This window comes from Cibotium barometz, chromosome 27 (assembly GCF_041138505.1).
Source record: "Cibotium barometz isolate CiBa-2024 chromosome 27, ASM4113850v1, whole genome shotgun sequence".
NCBI lineage: Eukaryota > Viridiplantae > Streptophyta > Polypodiopsida > Cyatheales > Cibotiaceae > Cibotium > Cibotium barometz.
This window is the reverse complement of record NC_141072.1, coordinates 42,303,760-42,323,431: the sequence shown is the minus strand read 5'-3', so window position 1 is coordinate 42,323,431 and position 19,672 is coordinate 42,303,760. Positions and strand designations below refer to the sequence as shown.

At 45.7% G+C, this 19,672-nt stretch overlaps 1 protein-coding gene across 2 annotated transcripts; it reads left to right on the top strand.

Moving 5' to 3' along the window:
* Positions 1 to 536: 536 nt before the first annotated feature.
* Positions 537 to 19,481, top strand: LOC147623407 (protein GIGANTEA-like). 2 transcript variants are annotated; one of them, XM_086821550.1, is made up of 14 exons: positions 537 to 1,040; positions 5,311 to 5,382; positions 5,542 to 5,596; positions 5,707 to 5,849; positions 6,005 to 6,282; positions 6,480 to 6,538; positions 6,659 to 6,899; positions 7,000 to 7,150; positions 10,077 to 10,295; positions 10,386 to 11,972; positions 12,078 to 12,146; positions 16,021 to 16,242; positions 16,440 to 16,523; positions 18,932 to 19,481. In XM_086821550.1, exons 1-14 carry the CDS (start codon positions 954 to 956, stop codon positions 19,190 to 19,192), a joined length of 3,528 nt encoding a protein of 1,175 aa, XP_086677676.1. In that variant the 5' UTR covers positions 537 to 953; the 3' UTR covers positions 19,193 to 19,481. The 2 variants fall into 2 exon arrangements, with proteins under 2 accessions (XP_086677676.1, XP_086677675.1); XM_086821549.1 differs by having other exon boundaries at positions 577 to 1,040; positions 5,996 to 6,282.
* Positions 19,482 to 19,672: the final 191 nt, after the last annotated feature.

Genomic DNA, 19,672 nt, shown 5'->3' with positions numbered 1-19,672 from the left:
TTTGGAATCTATGAAGAGTGAAACATTAGATTTAGGTACAACCATGTTACCATATAGTGCATATACTGTATTGGAATCTCTTAGCTTATATAGTCCATATAGTGTATTGAAATCTCGTAGCTTATGTACATGCTATCTTTTTTTTTGGGGTTTTTTTTTAAAGGGACCATAAAAATGGAGTTTCCTTCTCTCTGTTTATCTCTCTCTCTCATGCTTGTTCATCTGTTCTCTCTCTTTTTCCTTGCCTGTTCTCTCTATTTTTCCTTGCCTCTTCCCTTCCTTTTCCTCTCTTTTTTCTTGCCCCCTCTTTGGACCGACTTCACGTGTTAAGTGTCCCAGCTGCGGGGTCCACATAAGTGGACATATCTTTTGCTGAACTTACAGATAGCCACGTGGGAGGCATCCAAACGCATTTTTGGGAACGCGTGTCAGGAGACGACGGATTGGGTATGCGCGGAGATATTTCGCAGGATCTCCATGATTTAATGACCTGGCCACTATCACCTCAATAACAATTGGAGCCACTTGAGGCTGACATGGCAAAGAAGTTGGGTAAATATCGCAGAACACGTCATAGCGGGATTGCCACGTCGGATAAGTATTGTACTCTCCTCTCTCTCTCTCTCTCTCTCTCTCTCTCGTGATCACAGTTTGCTTTCTCTCCAGTTTAACCCCATCCATCGCTTGCGCAGACGAAACCCTGCCTGTGCTCTCATTGTGATTCTCTTCTGAAAACGCTAGCATAGCTCTTCGGGTTGTTGAACTCTCTGTATCGAGCTATCAGTGAAGCTGCCGATCATCATATTCTGCAGGTTTTACCCTTCTGGTCTTCACGTAGTTCCCCGCTGTAAACATTTATAGCTCGGAAGCTCTTCCGGTCTGCCCGGATAAAACAGCAGACCTTGGAAGCAGAACGACTACAACAGATTACTTCTGTACTCTTGCGCACATCCATGTCTCCTCCTCGCCAGAAATGGTTTCGAAGCTTGCAGTCATCTTCCCTTGTCAGGCCTCCTCCACATGACTTGGATCAGCGACAGGTATGTCACTACCCCATCATCAGATAGTTTTGCCTTAATTTTCTGGTCGTTGCCCAGATAAGTTCTTTAAATGGAATTTTTCTTTCCAGTATGATTCTGGACTTCTTCAACGTCTTCGACAAAATTAGCCCTTTCTTTTGTTTGGGGGGGGGGGGGGGGTTCCATGTTTTGAGAACATGGGGTTGTCCAACCTGCAGTTTTAGATCCCTCTCCCAAGGCATGTATGTACGGTGCAATTCTGCACGGCTCAGCAGGTTTTTCATTATCTGGTAGGATGGCTAATGCTGTGGTCTTTGATCATTGAGATTTTGGCAGCGACGGATTGGAGATAACATCCATCTCATTGATAATGAATCACAAAAAGTGATTCAATTGTCTTGCAGTAGAAAGAGCCATATTAACACCCATCTTACCATAGAAGTACATGTCTTTGTTGCCAATCTTGGATTCCTTGGGCTGCTTCGCATGTCATGAATCATCTCCTTTAGGTCTTTTCTCTTCATTCTCACATAGAGGAGAACATTATCAGATCCTCTTTCTACGGTTGCCATGATTTGCTGATCTATGGATACCTATCTCTATGATCATGCCGATAAAGAGGTGTATACTTGGAAGTGGCGGGATATTCTTTGTGCCTGATTATAAACTTTTTTTTTTTTTCCAGGAAATAGATCGTTACAAGAAAAACCAGCCAACAGGCTGAAGTACATGCTCAGAACCTCCGAAAAGAGGAAAAACAAAGGAGAGGGTAGTCCCCTCCATGGCTGCCCGCTCTCAGAGGGAAGTATCTCATATGAGGAGGGGGGGGGGGGGGGTTGGTGGGTGGGGAAGAGCCAATTGGTGGTCTGTAGTGCCAAGTGAGGTCACTGGCATTGTCCGAGAGGAAAGGGCCCTGTTGCCAGATGCATAGGAAGGCCTCTCGACATCTCTGCATGTGGTTCGATCTCCCTGAAGCTTCCTGCACTGGTTGTGGAGGGTAGGAATGATATCTGTCCATATGGCACAGATGGGCTTGGGGCCCGGGGGTGGGGATTTGCTGCATCGTGCTTGCCAAATGTGCCATGCAGCAATGTTGCTGATGATCTCCCACCTTTGACAAGTGCTGAGGGACCAGGCCTCATCTGAACTTTGAAGAGTGGGGGGTGGGGATAGATTCTATCCTACAATGGGTGAGCCAGAGGGCTTGACTGTCAGAGGTCTCCTCATAGTGGAGGGCGGGTCCTAACTCTTTCATGTAGGCAACTGCCCCCCAAGTGATGGTGCGGGAAGAAGTCCGAGAGGTGGAGAAAAGTCAAAAGAATCCTCAGCCACACCTGCTGCGCTTTGGGGCAGTCCCAAAGGCAATGATGCTGCGAATCCTGCGGGTGGTTGCACCTCATGCACGGTGCAGGTTGATCACCAATGGCCAGCCTGCTAAACTCCTGTGAGCTGCTTGCCAGAGGAAAAGAGTGACCAACGAGGTTGGAAGCTGTCCCACTGTCACTTCTAGTAGTGAGATGTCCTGGGAGGACCAGTGGTCTATGAAGCGGGAGTATTGTCGATCTCGTGCATCTGGATTCTGGATCCGGCGGCCAAACCGAGCAGTGAAAAAAGGAGGTGTTAGGGCTCTCTGGGCTAAAGGGGTCTGTCCACTCCCACTCACGAGGGTCCCACTGAATCAGCGCTAAAGGTCGGCCTTCCTAGAGCCAGAGTCTCCAAGATTTATCTCCGGCTACCTGTGGGGGGGGTCGATGCGCTAGCGGTGATCATGGAAGCCGATGCTTTGGACCCTGTGAAGTGAGCCACCGCTGAAGTCCTCTGTTGGGAAAAGGGACAGACGTCCATGACATCCTATTGAGAAAATGAGAAGTGGTCCTCCGTCTGAGCCTAGTACTGTCAGAGGGATGTTATGGCACGTAAAAAAAGATCCCAACCAATGGGGAGGGGAGGGGTCCTGTAGGGGGGTCTGCCAGCCAGGGGTGGATGGGTGAGTCGATGGTGAGGACTATTTGCTCTCTGCCTCAGATCTTAGCAAGGCGTCTGTCTTGAGCCTCTTGAGGAAGCCACCTGAAACTAGTCATCTCACCAAGAGATTGGCTTGGACCTGAGCGGATGGGGCCCCATGCTATGTGAGAACACGCGCCCAAAGTGATCAGCCAGTCCGCGGAGTCTTTCCTCGTTCACGGTCGGGAGAGAGAGAGAGAGAGAAAGAGAGAGAGAGAGAGAGAGAGAGAGAGAGCTGCTGAAGGGCTGGCTTGAGGTGGCCCCAAGCTGTCATCAAACTGGCTGCGAATCTGTCCTCAAAGTGCTCAGGCCTCAGGATTGGGCTTCCGTGAAGATGCATCTTACACTGGGAGTCTAGGGGCCGCCAAGTGAGGGGGTCCGAGCTGAGATCTGGTCAATCTGAAAGGCCTTCCAGGGCTCACTATCAGGCAGAGGGCCTTTGACGATCAATGTGCCCAGCAGGGCTCTGCTGGGCACAGCTGGGTCAAAGATGCTCAATCCTGCACGTGTCCGAGGTTGCGTTATCACACTCCACGCCACCTTGGCCCAAGCCGGGGCCCGGCCAACCGTTGGACGTGGCCCACATAAAGTTTTGGATCAGACGCTGTACCTGACCCAGACATGCTTTGGAAAACACCCAGCAAGAAGTGATGTACCACATGGTGGCCACGAGCACTCAGTCATGCCGCCAGCGAGGGAGAGGTGCTCTCCTACAACGAATTGAAGAAGTGCAGTGTGTTGATCTCCAATTGCAAGAAATGCAAGGGTAAAGGCTCTGGTAACCCAATCTTTTGAGAAGAAGCAGAAATCAAAGGCAAAGTGTTTTTACTGTGACAAGGCGTGGTCAGTGGTCAAATTATGTAGGCTGAAGGAAACAGATGAGAAGGATGGCTTTGAAACGGAGTTACAGCTGCGAAACCCATAAAACCAATTCATGAGTGTGTAGTCTGAACCATAAGGTTTGCTTCACATTCACATCGGCATCCTTGAGGTTTTCAGGCATCTCCGAAACCCGCAGTTGTTCATATGCAAAATTCTAGGCAATGCCCATGCTAATTCACAAACACATGTTTATTACTCACACAACATGCAAACACCATTATCAAGAAAATACCCCATTTGTCATAGCTTTGTTCCAAATTTTTATGTGGGAAATTCTTGGGAGATTATGGCTTATGACAAGGGGATGTCACTTGCACCTTGCACTTGGGGGCCACGTGGACATACAGGCATGACTATGTGCAAGTTTTGGGTTAGTGATGAGCATTGTGTTCCATTGTGAGCCCTTGTCGAGGGACATGTCAAACCAGTTCCAAATAGGGTAGGCTTGGGTAAGTCCGGGTAGTTCTCTGTGCGTGAACCCCTGTAGAGTTTTGTATTCCACTTGGAGTTGAGGTGTGTTAACAGCTTCTAAAGCCAAGTGCTAAGCACCAGGCATCAGCTTAAATTTATCAGATGGTGAGGTGCAACTGTTCCAGGCAGTTTTGGGCCCATCTAGGCAGGCGGGATGGAGGCCAGGCAGGTTGGGCAGTGCCCACGGCAGGTGAAGAAGCAGGACAGGTCTAGTAGTCCTAGATCTGGCTGTGGACTGGTTGAGCATGCCGACAAGGAGAAGGGGGCAATTTTCCCCTTTAATAGGCCCTTACAGCTCCCTCGTTCCTCATCTGAATTCCATCCGGCTTTCCAGCGTGGGAACAGGTCAGCAGGCATGTACAGGCAGCAAGGCATCAAAGACCAAGACAACATCAACACTTCATTTTGGCAAGGTTCTTTCTGCAGATAATTGCAGTACAAAGGGTATATGGGAGATATTCGAGTAGATAGGTTGTTTAAGCAAGTAACAGTTTGGAGCAGCAAAACTTGCTATTGGTGAGTTTGGATACCATGGGTCAGAGTCATCATGGAAAGGAAGGAGACATCATAAGGTCAAGGTCAAGGATCTATAGTGTACATATCTCAATTCCATAATACAAGTAAATGGGGGACCCTTCAATGGGTTTTGGGATCCAATTGGGTATGTGATGTATCTCTTTCTCCTCTCTTTGTTAGTGTTTCCACCATAGTAATTGCACAGTTAACTCAGTTAACTGTGCTCAAGGCTTCCACATGTGATGCACGCTCTTCCTAAACTACCTTGTGCAATAACTCATAGCTGTGTACAAGTGTTTGAGGCCCCAACAGATCCCATCTAATGTTATAAGGCTCTTTTTTTTTTTGCAAGAACTGAGACTTCTATTTATGAACTTGCAAAGCTATATTTCTTATACTAGTTTGGGTGGATTTCCAGACAGAGACATTGGCATATGTGGAATTGTTTGCACAGTTTGCATCAGAGGCTTTTGGACATGACGTTAGTGAGGTAATCACAGTAATGTTTAATGCTTTGTTTAATCTTTTGAACAGATGTGTGTGGTTCTTTTCAGAGTAGTAGTTAGCATTAATACACTTGTTTTCTTAAAGTCAGAACTAATCTAATGATAACTCTATTTTTGGATGGTTTTGCATGCACAATCAACAGCTGGTGCGTAGTCACTATCCTTGTCCGGATATCTCTCTCTTGGATGATGTACTTGGTAAGATTTGTTGGTTGTATGGAAGGTTAAATCAATGCTGTCCTCTAAATATGCCTAGGTTAGCCAGAGGCATACCAGTGTAAAGTTCTGTTAGCTTCACGGTTTTGCAGCAATGTTCATCTTGCACCATCCTGAACACGGTCATGCTATTCTACATGCGTTACTGTCTTGCATAATTGATGAAACCATTGTTTACGACAAGAGAGCACCACCTTTTGGGTCGTTTATCTCTTTATTCAGCCCATCAAATGAGGTATGCCTTCAAAAAGTGACACGCAACAGTGTATCTTGCTATAGGACATGATTGCTTTTTTTTACTCTTATGAATGGAGTTTTTTCTGGCAGTATATAGGTTCTAAGATCCGTCAGTTTGGCTTACTTTTGAAACCCTGTTTAAAGCATTTGCAGAAGGACTTGTCTGAGCAGTGGGCTCTTGCTTGTGGGGAGATTCTCAGGGTCCTAACGCTCTATAATCGCCCAATTTCCAAAGCTGAGAGTATTCTGAGATCCACTGACCTTACTGGCTGTGAAGCAAGTTCCAGCAGTGCAGCCCCAGGTCGCACGGTTGAGAAAGTACAAGCTTGTCAAGATCAAGAGAGAAAGACGCCTACAAGATTGCTGACTCCTTGGATAACCGATAATCTACTGGCTGCTCCATTGGGTGTCAAGAGTGACTATTTCCGATGGTAATCAGACAAATTGTGGACTTTGATCCCACCTTCAAATTCATGTCATATGTCTAGAAAACACCTTCCTAATAGTTGAAATCGAGGTACTGCTGCATGTACTTAGCCATGTGGGTTTTTCTCTGGCTGTCCTAGTGGTTCTTGTAGCTAGCCTTTGCTATCTTCTTGAATAACTTGCCTTTTCCTGGTTCATGAAGGTGTGGAGGTGTAATGGGGAAGTATGCAGCTGGAGGAGAGCTGAAGCCTCCTACAACAGGTGAGCACATTTCCCCTTTTTAGGTGTGAAAGTGGGCAACTTGTTCTTATGAACATACATTATTTTTGAGTCACTTGAGCCATTTGTTGAGTCGCTTACTAATGGTGAATGCCTGTGTAGTTGGTGCCAAGGGACCTGGAAAACATCCGCAGCTGATGCCATCAACTCCTAGATGGGCTGTCGCAAACGGTGCGGCTGTGATTCTCAGTGTTTGCGATGATGAAGTATCACGGTATGAAACAGCTGATCTCACAGCAGCAGCTGTCCCAGCCTTATTACTTCCTCCTCCGGCTACAGCTTTGGATGAGCATTTGGTAGCAGGGTTACCTCCACTCGAGCCATTTGCTCGGCTATTCCACAGGTAACAACACTTAATTTTTAGATTTTATCAAGAGTTGTAACAGCATGCCGGCTTGTTTTTGTCACAACTTCCAAGTGAGACCTAATATCCTTACTCTCAGATACTATGCCATCGCCACACCTGGTGCAACTCAGAGACTATTTCTAGGTCTTCTTGAGGCTCCACCTTCATGGGCTCCTGATGCTCTCGATGCTGCGGTGCAACTTGTGGAGCTACTTCGAGCGGCTGAAGATTACAGCTCATCCATGCAGGTTGGTCACATTTTTTTCTGTTCTTAACATTTAAGAATTGGTTGAGTTTTGTTTGTTTGTTTTTAGGGTCAAATAAATAACTCCCCCAAAAAGCACCAGCAAGAGGCAATGTACCAGTTTTGAGGCAAGCTAAACCTGTTTCTGAATAGATATAGAAGTCAGATCAAACTTTGCGAGCTCCAATACTATAGTTCCTTAGATATTGTGGCAAGCTAAACCTGCTACTGAATAGATCTAGAAGTCAGATCAAAATTTGCAAGCTCCAACACTATAGTTCGCTAGATATTTGTGGAAAGTTATGGTGTGCCCCTCAGAATCCAATGAGACCTCCATCTTGAAGCAGCAGATAAGCCCATTCTAGAATACTGTAGTTTCATAGAGATAGAAGGTGGTTGTGCTCTGCTGTAATATGGTCCATAAGCCTCTTACGAGAAATGGGGAGAGGTGCTATTATTCCGAATGCTAGAATACTGAAGTTTCATAGAGATAATGCTCCAAAGGAAATCACCTAGTCTGGATTTTGCTGAGCTGGAAACACCTTCCCTCCGTTTAGAGGAAAGTGTATCACATCAAATAACATAAAGGGCCTGCGTATGTACCCTCCATGGCTTCTGGCCTTCCTGGAGATTAATCTCTGACTTGATGTCTACTACTGAATGATATGGCATGATGGGAGAATTTGGGACCATGTTAGGGTTGTGTGAATGATTCCAGAAGATGCCTGTAATTGCCGTAAACTTTAAAGCAACATTGGTGGGGGTGCTGTCCTAGAATTTCTAGGCTCCTGAGTCAACAAGCCATGCAACCGACCTCCAACTGATGTAGTATGATGATCTCTTGGTGTAAGACATTGAAATTCTTTGCTCTGCCATCAAGGTTTTTATTACATATGTCTTGTCTTGGAATTTGGTAGTGTTGGAAGAGGAAGTTCATGGCAGAGCATGCCCTTTTTTTTTTTTTCCAGGAAAGAGATCCTTCATTTAGTTACTAAGAAAAACAGCCATAATGGCTAAGTACAAACTCGGCTCCACATGCAGAAGCGAGAGTCAAGAAACATAAATGTGGGGAGGATGCTCCTCTCCTTTGACTGGCTGCTCTGGGAGGAGAAGGCTATCTCATGCAATGGGAGGAGGGGGAAACAACCATAGAGGTGGTCTATAGTGCCAAGTGGGCTCACCACTGGGATCGTGACACCAAATCCTCAGGAAGGCCTCCCGGCACTTCTGCATGTGGTCAGAGGCAACCTTGCAGCTTCCCCCACTGTCCACAGAGGGTATGAATGATATCAACCCAGATGCTCCGGATGAACTCCGCTGGCGGGGCCGATGGCCTCGTTGCCTCGAGCTCTCCAAATATGCCATGCACCAATACCGCTGCAAATCTCATCTCTGGCTAGAACCTAGAGTCCAGTGGCCACCGGTGGATGGAGTTGGGACTAGCACTGCAGAAATACGAAGGTGAGAGACCTGAAGGGCAAGTCCCCCACCCTCCTCGACATGACGGCCTCAGTCTCAGTAATCCAAGCAGCTGTGCCCCACGTAACTGTGCGGGGCCTGGTCCATAGTGAAGATTCAGAGAATCCACTGCCAAACGTGCTGAGCCTTCGGGCAATCCCAGAGACAATGACGTTGGGACTCTTGGGGATGGCCACACCTCGAGCAGACTGCTGGCCTACCTCCTATGGCCAGCCAAGTGCCGATTGCTAGGCGCTGATGTGCGAGTTACCACAGAAAGAGAGCAATCGTTCGCTCTCTTTCTGTGGGATTGCCTTCGGGCGATCCCAAAGACAATGACGTCGGGACTCCTGGGGATGGCCACACCTCGAATAGATTGCTGGCCTACCTCCTATGGCTAGCCAAGTGCCGATAGCTATGCTCTGTTGTGCTAGTTGCCACAGAAAGAGGGTGATCTTTCGCGGCCGAGAGCTATCCCACAGCCTCTTCCAGAAATATGTGAGAAACCGAGGAGAGAGGCGCTGAGACGGCCAGTGTCCTGCTGCTGTTTGAGAGCTCTCAACCTCTAATCTAAACCCTACGGTCCATCTGTGTGGTATAAGCAAAGAAGGGGATACCAAAAGTCTCCACGTGGACTGAAAAAAAATAAAATTAAAAGAGAGCTATCCCACAGCCTCTTCCAGAAATATGAGAGAAACCGAGGAGAGAGGCGCTGAGACGGCCAGTGTCCTGCTGCTGTTTGAGTGCCCTCAACCTCTAATCTAAACCCTACAGTCCGTCCGTGTGGTATAAGAAAAGAAGGGGATACCAGAAGTCTCCTCACTGTCATATGGATCATGCCATGTCCAGTCCCCCGGCGGGTCCCACTGCAGGCATGTGAGAGGACGACCCTCCCAAATCCACGTGGACTTTTTTCTTTTGGCGAAAGAATTTCTCTTTTGATTTGCACCCTACAATCATCGCATTGAGCTCATTCTATGTGGGGTGCCCCCTTCCAAGGCTACACATTGGATGAACAGACCTGCGCTTACAGAACTCAAGCAACAATTTGAGAGGATGCTGGCTTCTGGAAGTGTTACTCTCATGCATGTGCAAGAGGGTTTTATCTTAGGGCCCATATAGAGTGATACTGCAAAGAAGTCTCTTTAAGAAAAAGTGTATACAAACACACAAAAAGTGCATTCCATTGAATCAAAAAGCAGGAAACATTTCTAGTTCATGGAGCAGAATTCAGTGTAATGACCTGAATTCAATGCAATGTGACCATGACTTAGTGTAGGTGGAGCTATCATGAAAACTTGGGCAGCAGCCTTTTTCTCTCTTCTACCCCTCTTGGTTTTTGTTGGTATCATTAGGCACCTGAGTAGTCCTGTCAAGGGTTGTAGCTTGATTTGTCATCTAGAGTTTTACATTCTGTGTGTAGGGCAACTGCTTTAATTTTTCTTCTTTGTCATGCTCATATTGTTTTGCAGCTTCCTAGAAACTGGCTGCATTTACATTTTCTGCGTCCGGTTGGAGCAGCTATGGCCATGCGGTCAGGAATTGCAGCAGATGCAGCAGCAGCCTTACTGTTTCGAGTGTTTTCACAACCGGCTCTACTCTTTCCTCTACCTGGGCATGCTCAGGATCATCATGGAAGGCAGTCAGTGTATGGATTCTCAAGGCACCCAAGTATAAGTACAAGGGAGCAGGTAATTCTGAAGAAAATCTGCAAATATTTTTGTTTTGCAAGACATGAAGTCCTTATCCTGTTATTAATGTGAGTTTTTTTTTTTCCTAAGATGGTCAGTACTGCTGCAAAAGCCACTGAAGAGGCAACTGCAAGAGGCATAGCTTCCTTGATGTGTGATCATGGACCAGATGTGGAGTGGCAAATATGCACACTTTGGGAGGCAGCTTATGGGCTTCTTCCTCTAAACTCCTCAGCTGTCAATTTGCCAGAACTTGTTGTGGCAGCACCATTGCAGCCTCCTCCTTTGTCATGGAATCTTTTCCGGCCTTTACTTCGGGTTCTTGAATATTTGCCACATGGAAGCCCATCTGAGGCTTGCTTACTAAGAATATTCACGGCCACTGTTGAAGTAATCTTGCACAGAACAGTTCCTAATGAAGAGAATCAAGAGCAAAGAAGTGGCTCAGTAAGACCTACTCAACTTGGCTTGGGTAGATTTGGTTTAAAGCAAATGGCCAGCACAGAGCTGCGGGCTATGGTGCATTCTTTGTTCACGGAGGCATGTCCATCAGCAGATCTTGCAGGACAACTCCTTTCAGTAGCTTTCACAGTTTGCCTCAGCCATGATGCAGTACAACAAGGCTGCAGGAAGTCAAATATATCTCTCTCCAGTGAGAGATCAAATGAGGAGGGAGTACATCCTGCGAGGTTGAAATTGAGGTCTTCAGGACACATTTCTGGGAAGGAGAGGGGAGCGGTCTCAACTTTTGACTCTTATGTTGTGGCTGCAGTTTGTGCCTTGGCATGCGAAGTACAGCTTCTTTCTATATCAGCACCTGCATTAGGAACATCTAAGCAAAGCTTGTTCCAATCAGCAGGACCAGGAGTAGGTATTACTCATGGCATTGAGAGTCTAGGTAGTTTACAGTGTGGAGTCGTCTCTGCAGTTGACAATGCAAAGAGGCTCCTTAGACTGTTAGAAGCTTTATTGGCCTTGGTTCCACAGTCATCTTACGTTATCCCAGGTAGTGGTAACAGCAGTTCAGGTGAGATTGTTGCTGCTGCTGTGGTTGCTGCCCATATATCAGAGGTTTTAGGCAAGTCAAAGGCCTGCATGCATGCGTTGACGTCCATAGTGCGTTGTTCATGGGAGCCTAAGTTGTCTGCAAAGGCTGTTTCTGTGCTAGCACTTGTTGAAGGGAATAGAAAGGTAGTGGCTGCAGCAGTTGACACTTCAGGGGCTTCTCATGCACATGAAAATATGAATACAGAAGATTTGCAGGAGTGTGCAATTAAAAATGCCATTGAATCAGTCCATGGGGTAAGAGTCCAGGTGCATTGTACTGTTTCTCAGACTCAGGATGCCATTCAAACACTGCAGGGCTGTCATGGCTGTGATAGAGGATTTAAAGGTTCTAATGGCGTGAAGCGGAACTCTATCAATGTCACTTTGAAGACCTGTGCAGAAAAAAGTCTGGTGAACTTACCCATAAATGCATCAGATGTAGTCTCACTTCTGTGCTTGGAAAAGGATAGTGGGTTGAATGATAATGTGGGCACTTTTGTAAAAACTGTGCTACAAGAGAACCAAGACTTGTCTGTGGCAGCTGTGCCATTGCTTTGCAAAAGATTGATAACCGCACCTGAAGTTCCTGCTGGTGGTGAGGGTACATCTGCCAAAAGAGGGTGGCGACAGGTAAGGGATTTCTCAGACAGTAGTATACACTCAATGTAAGATCAGAGGTTTTTATCCTACTCTAGTTCTATATGAAAGATTTATCTCCCCAACTTGTGATTGCAGGTTGTGGAAGCTCTTTGCAATATTGTCTTGGTGTATCCTGAGAAAGCAGCTTCAGCAATTATGTTGCAGGCAAGCTTTCATTGTATTGAGCCTTTTTTTGTTGTTTTCTTGTTTCTAACTAAGGAAAACATCATTGTGATTGTCATTGGTAACACATGTTGAGTAAGGTCATTGATTGTCACTGGTATGTGTGTCCCATCTTGCTTCATGCTGAGGCCCAGCCCGTGGGTGCTGTGTGCATTTGTAGAAGGGTTCAATCATGAGAATTTGGCACTCAGTCTCTCTGCGTCCCCTTTGCTTTCAACCTGCTGTGCGAGCCCTCCTGTCTTTCACCCCTGCTACTTCTTTCCAGTCTGCGCTTCTCGTCTGTGGATTCCTTTGAACACTTTATTATTATGTCTTCCCCCTTGAAGTTGGGCATCCTTCCATTGCCCATTCGTTCTTTTCCTACTGCTCTTGGGCCTCCCCTTTCCCCTCAGTTGTCCAATTATCTCCTTGTGTCCCTCTTCACTCTTTATTTTCTTTTGGGAAAATCAGGCAGTAGGCTTACTTCAACAGTGTTTGACATCTCTGTTCCACTATTGAAGGACTTCATGGAAAAGCTGCTTCAAATCTCTGATGTAAACCATTCTCAAATGCAAAAGTAATTTGGCAAGAAAGAGGTTTCTATCAAGTATGAAAGAATTAATACATAATCAGGCTAAGCCGGAAATCCTCATCACAGAGTGTAAGGTTAATCACAGCCAGTCAACAGGCGCAGTGATGCCAAGAGAGTTCAGTGGGAGTTGAAGAGAAGAAGATCCCATGATGCCACTCCCTCATGAAGAGAATGCGCTTTGCTTGCGCTGATCTAAAAGGTCCTTGTATATGGGCCCAAGTGGCCTTTAATGAATAATATCTCCCCAAATGGTACAAATGCACTGAGTATCGTAATCTCTGTGCCCTCTTCGCCTCGGTGCATCTGGCCCTCCATATTTTCCAGGTGGTGATGCTGGCAATAATCTCCCAGGTGGTATCAAGTCTCCCCAAGGAGGCTGTGAAATGTGACCGAGGAATACTCTGAAGTGTGCAGCGCTGTGCATTCCCTCTGTGGATCATCATGGCGGAAATGTGACCGAGGAATACCCTGAAGTGTGCAGTTCTAGACAATCCCTCTGTGTATCATGATGGCAAAGTCATGGTCCTCGCCCTTAAGGATTACCTGTGGTCCAGACTGAGTGAGCCAGGAAATAGAGCCCCAAGTGATGTAGATAGTACCTCTCCTTAGTCTGCCTAAAAGCTGAGCTATGGAGCTCTATATCCTCTGGGCAACCCTGCAGCCCCCGAGACATCAGGTAGTAAAATTGGAATCCATTATCTTGCAATCTTAAGGTGGGCGCACTTGAGCTCTTTTCATGGCAGATAGTTCAACTGGAATTCATTACCTTTGTTGGTAAGAACCCTCTAAGGTCTACAGACTGATCCTACAGGGGAGCATGGTTGTGTTGCCTACATTTGGCTTCTTTTCTGCTGATACTTTCAATTGGAATTTGGTGTTTGACTCTCCTAAGACTTTTTTCTAAGACTTGCATTGCCCTACCCCTGTAGATGCATAGTTTCTCAATCATAGTTATGGTAAATGCCTCAAAACAGGTCCCTGGGTTTCAGAACTGGTTTGGATTGTCTTCATCCCCAGTGGTTGTGTGGGTGACCTCCAAGTCCTCTGAGTATCAAGCCTGATGATATCCTGCCGGATCACTCTGTTCCGCTCTGTGTGGATGAGGTCATAGGTGGGGGCCTCTATACTATACTGAAATGGCGGCAAAGCATCCGCCTGCATGCCATGAAGTTCAAACCATGTAACAACTTGTGCATACCAACACTGTGTATCCCCATCCCGGGCTAGCTGTCTAGAGGACACAAAAGCTAAGCAAGGATATCTATGTAGAGGGAGGTTCCATAATCTGTGTAAGAATGTCACTGTCTGGAACAGGGCCTCTATTACCATCGGTGGGGCTCCCATCTCAGCCTGTACAATCTCATGTGGCACAGATGGCTTACTCATGATCATCCGTGAGATCATCGGTCTCTCCATATGATCCATCATATACATCCTCAGTCTCGAGGCATGTGGGCTCCTCCTCACCCTCAATTTCTGTTTCTGTGAGAACTGGTTGAGACAGGGGATCACCATCTCGTGGGGAAGGTTCTCTGGTAAGGCTAGAAGCAGCGAAGGAATATTCCCCACTGGCCCTGGTAGCTAAAGGGGCTGCCAAGGGGGAGGACTTTAGAGCTTGTCCTAGCACACGATGAATCGCTGGAAAGATCACCATGTACTCCTTGGGGAGACCAAGAAAGCATACGGTAACCAGGAAGTGAGTGGCTCTTGCCAAAGGGTCTGAATCAGGAGAGAAGCCATGGTGGCAACAGATTAAGGACATGTGCCCGTGTCAGGATGCTCTCAGCAAGGGCTGCCGAGTTGGACTCCATCCTGCTATAACCTTTGCCCAGGAACTGGACATCAGTAATCTGACCATGTTCTCCCATAAGGGCTGACTGTAGGAGATCCTTGATCTGGCCTTGTGCCCGTCTGCTGCCGACGAACTTGCAGACAAGGGTGTAGCCTGCAACAAGGCAATGGAAGAGGGTAGGAGCTGGAGATCCACTTTGAAAAGAAGACACTGGGGAACGGTCTCAGTCGGGGTAGATGGAACGGCTGCCATGGAGTCCTCTGAGGGGACAGTGCACCGGTGCCTAAATGAGAACAGGTGAGACCTTGGAGCAGTGTGGGAAAGTGAGGGGAAAAAAGGGGGAGGGGCTTGCATCCGTTGGGGGGAGCAGGAAGGGTGGTGGGGAAGGGCCAGAATATCTTTTTATACTATTTCTCTAGATCTGGCTCCAAATTCACCCATCTGAGCTGTGGACAAAGATTGGGAGATTAATAAGAGCTTGGCTGCATAGCAGGTTTTAAGAGTTTATTGCACTGGCTGTTGAGGGCATAGGGACCTTTCATATTCATTTTCTTTTGGTTGTCTGGTCATATACTATCCACACCTTATCGTGATTGGGAATCGATCATAGAATACAGCTCAAGGCCTTCAAAGAGTACTAGCAGGCTATTGTTAAGATTTTCTTGCTGTTTTTTGCATCATCAGTGCTAATGATTTGTGCATTTTAGTGTTGTTTTTTGTTGCTGAATATGGAATGAAACTTCTTGTTAGATGATTTGTCTTAGACACTGGCAAGGCTGGCTGTTGGGTGAAAGGTTACGAGTACCAAAAGTTTCATGCTCTTTACTGAGACAATTTACCCAGTTTTGATAGTTTCTCACCTTTCATACCTTCTGTGCCAATTATCTTGTCATGGGAAGGCTTGTAATGATGGGTTATGACACCAATCATACAGTCTTGGGACTCATGTATGTGATGCATGTGTTGAGTTTAAAAACATTTCTATTCATCTCATTGATCGTGCATGACATGTTACTTTGTGTAGGTCCTTAGCAACACCTGAGGAGAGACTATAGGGAAAATTAGACTGGATGATACAAAGTGGCCAAACATGAACTCACTTAGGTACCTTCAGTAGTAGCCAGTTTTGTCATGCTGTCAAACTAGCATCTATTGCTCAGGCTGAGACAGTTGCTGCATGGGAAGGTCTAGATGAAGATTGAGTTACCTTTGCCAAAAAGACCACAGTCTGTAGGGGATAAACTGTGGAATACATGTTTGCTTTTTTGGTGGGTTGACCCATATGTCTCACTGAATTCTGTCTTGGGATGCAAATGGAAACCCATGTGGGACAGTTCCAGGTGAGTTTGTAGGTTTATTACCAGGGGGGTTTTATATTTTTGAGACAACTATTTGTTTAGCTTCCAAATTGATGACATCAACAGTGATGGTACTATAGAAGGACTACTATTTACAGTGAAACACCTTGACTGACGTTGTGGATGTGTGCACAGGTTGAAAGAGACCTACAACCATGGGTAGGTAATGAAGACGTGCCAGATTTTGTGGACCTGCAGAGAGCGAATAAGCGTATTTTGTGCCTTTTAACTGAGCTTCTACGGCTACACAATGCACCTGAAGCTCTGAAAGTAGTGGCCAAGTATTCTTCCATCCTTGAACGAGCAACTGAAGGGATGGCTGTAGATGGTGAAGCTTGTACTATGCCACAGTTAGAGGTATCGTTAAAGCCTGAAAATGTATCTTAATATGGCAAGAGTTGCTAGCATATTGTTAAAGTTGATATCTTTTGGGCCTTGGCTTCATGTCATTATAAATACAGTTTCTTTACCTTAAAAAGGAGAGGCAGAGCTGGGGCATCAGGTTCTGGTATCACTTTATTGTTACAGGTTTCTAACAGTAAGCTGTTTCGCAGTTGTTGGAGGCTGTGGCAGTTGCTGCCCAATATTTGGTACCTATTAACAGCTCTTCTGTAGAATCTCTATCAACCCTTCTAAAGGTAGCACATTTGTGAATCATAATTGTTCTTCCTTGCATTATTAAAGCTATTGAGAACAGCCTGTATGGCTATAATAATTGAAGTCACATAATGGTTTCAAGGTCTCATTAAGATCTACCAGATCTTTCCTTTCCATAGTAAAAAATATTGGTGTTTTCTTAACATGGGCAGCCATTGCCAATCAAGGAACATATCTTCAAAATTGTCCATTGTTTTGACCAAAATCTGCTGCTGGTGGTCCTAACAAAGCTAAATATTGGTGAAAACTGTGGAAAGATTCGTATGAAGTCTGCCAGAGATGTAGTGGTGGGAATGGGCTGAGGAAGATGTGGAAACTAGGTTCTGTGCTTGACATGCAATACCAGGTGTTTAGAAACTGCATGAAGTTATCTGTGGATGTGCCTATACTAGACTCTGTTGAATTATGATCTTCTTTGTTTGACCAGTGATTCTGGAGAGAGAGCTCCAGAATCACTATATGACCATTGTGAGATCATCCTACTGGTCCCACCATACCATCTCTGTATGCTTGGATTCACGATATGACCATTGTGAGATCATCCCAAGTATGGATGTACTTAATGTCATGCAGGGTGGCCATAATGAATAGATGCGATTATTATGTGAATGAACATTCATATACATAGTATATATCAGACACGATCCTCATGTCATGCTCTATCATCCTGTCATGTGAGATTGATATGTGGCATATTCTTCTGATTTCCAGTTCACCCGAAGGGCTTGAGCAGATCAAGATAAACCTCAACAACATAATCAATTATGCCTCTAAGATATGAACAGGCAGACATAACTTGACATACAGAGGGAATCCAGTTGAAATGATGGACATTTATGCAGACCACACATACTAGGTGGTAGTATTTGCTAGACCACACTTCACCATGAGGAAGGTTGTTGAGGGCCCCCACAATGATTTCCGTACACAAATTAAAGAGTATTTCAAAACCCATTGATGAGATCCAAAGGCAGTGTTTAGTTTAGTTTTTGGTCTTTCCCAACAACTATGTACAGGGCATCTTAAGAAAAGTTAGGTCAGGATTGAGATGTACCACTGAATGCATGCTTAGGTGTCATATGGCTGTATTTAGGATGTGGACTAGAGTTGCTACTATCTTTATGTGGCCTGTATCCTTATGACTTGTTGGCTCAAGAGGACCTCAGAGAGAGCTCCATTACTTGTTTGGGTAGGATTAGATGGACATACATGGATAGTCGAAACAGTATGAGATACACTGAACTATGGCCTGGAAGCATGTAAACCCTGATGAGAAAATATGCTAGAGATGAATGCCATGCTGATGCCAGATGAAGCGGCCGAGCTCAAATATCTGCGCATCTACAAGCATATGGTTGGCAGATTAAGCTAGTTGACCATCACAAAGCTAGATTTTAGCTATGCAGTTGGTTTAGTGAGTTAGTCCTTGGAGCACCCTGAAAACCCCACAAGGACGATTTGAAGTAATGGGCTACAGTACGTTTCAGGTCCTGCGCTGAGATGGCACGGCCATGGTTGAGCATGCAGCTCTTGTGACAGATGTCCACATCAAGCTTCAGTTTCAGGCTGGAAAAGGCAAATCAAGGGGACGTCCGCTGCATTTAAACCCAACGTACTACTCCCCCTAATAAAAAACCTGCAGTACGACATGGAAAACTTCGTATAAAGAGCACCATGCACTTGTCATCACAGAAGCAAGCAACTGTGGCATTATCATCGACTGAAGCTGAATACAGAAGGGCTGCAATTGCAACATGTGAAGTGGCATTCCTGAAAACACTCATGGGCCATGGCAGAAAAGGAGAGCTCAGTTGGGCAGCCAGTAACACTGTGTTTGGGTTGAAATCTCAAGCATTCAAAAGGCAAATAACCCAGCTGCTCATGAAGTCCACCATTTTAACAGAGAAAAGGACATTTAAGGGGATAAAGACCTGACCATTGCTAGGAGCAAACATCTTCACCAAGTCAAACAGCAGTAAGAGCTAGATCCAAAAGAGAACAGTCCTTCAACAAAACTTCTCAACCTCTTAATAGAACTTCCTGATTAAATTTTTCTGTAAGAAGGTTTTGTCATCAGTATACAATTCTGAATAACATTCACATTGATTAAGCAGGCTTCTAGCTTTCCATTGACTAGAGGCTACTCAGATTCCTTAGGATGACCAGACAGTTGACACGACAAACTCTTATCTTCTAGGCTATATCTTTGGGGGGAGTGGGGATGGGTGGGCTTGTATTAAGTGATGCTGATATGGACTGGAGTAAAAGCCTCTTTACTTTACTATATTCCGCCTGTGTGTGTGTGTGTGTGTGTGTGTGTGTGTGTGAGAGAGAGAGAGAGAGAGAGAGAGAGAGAGAGATTCATTCTCTTCCCTTTCATGATTTACAGAAGCGCCTTCCTGCAATCATTCATTGCTTGTCCCAGAATAGTGCACATGTCAGGGCATCAAGTATGGCCCTCCTGCAAAATGATGTGTATTCAAAGTCAGCTAGTTTAATTATTCAGAAAGACAATGCAAGTTATGCTGATTGGAAGCTGTCGGTAGAGCAATGTGTTACACGGGAAATCCAAAATCTACAGGCAATGGGTCTGTCCATTTCAATGCTTGTTGATGCAGCAACTTCCTTAGGCTGCTGCGTGGCTGTTTGATCGAGCCTCCTTGCGAAAAGTGATTTTTGTCCCCTATTTCTCTATTAAGGGCAGCTTGTGCTTCTGCTGCCATGCCTGGGTAGTACAATATTTTCTCGAATCCAGAGGAAGCAGTGGTTATGGTTGTGCAGGTATGTCTCATTGGCGAATCTGATTATGTATCTATCGGTTGTGAAAAAGTCCCATTTGTAGAGCGGCTGTAAAGGAATGATCCATTCCTCCTCAAGGGAGAATCGGGTACAAACAAGGTCATTTTAAACAACTGGAGTAAATGACGTGTTTCAGCTTATTTCTTCTTCAATCCTTGTTTATGTTGATCTTTTCAAATAATTGGTGATACTGTATGGAAAAACACCTAAGCACTCTTGTCTCCGTCTGCGTCAGTAACCTTCGAGGTGACACACAGCAGCAGTATGTGGTTGTACTCGCAAATCCTTGCTGTCAGCATAGTCTGCATAGAGGTGTGGCTTCAGGATGAGT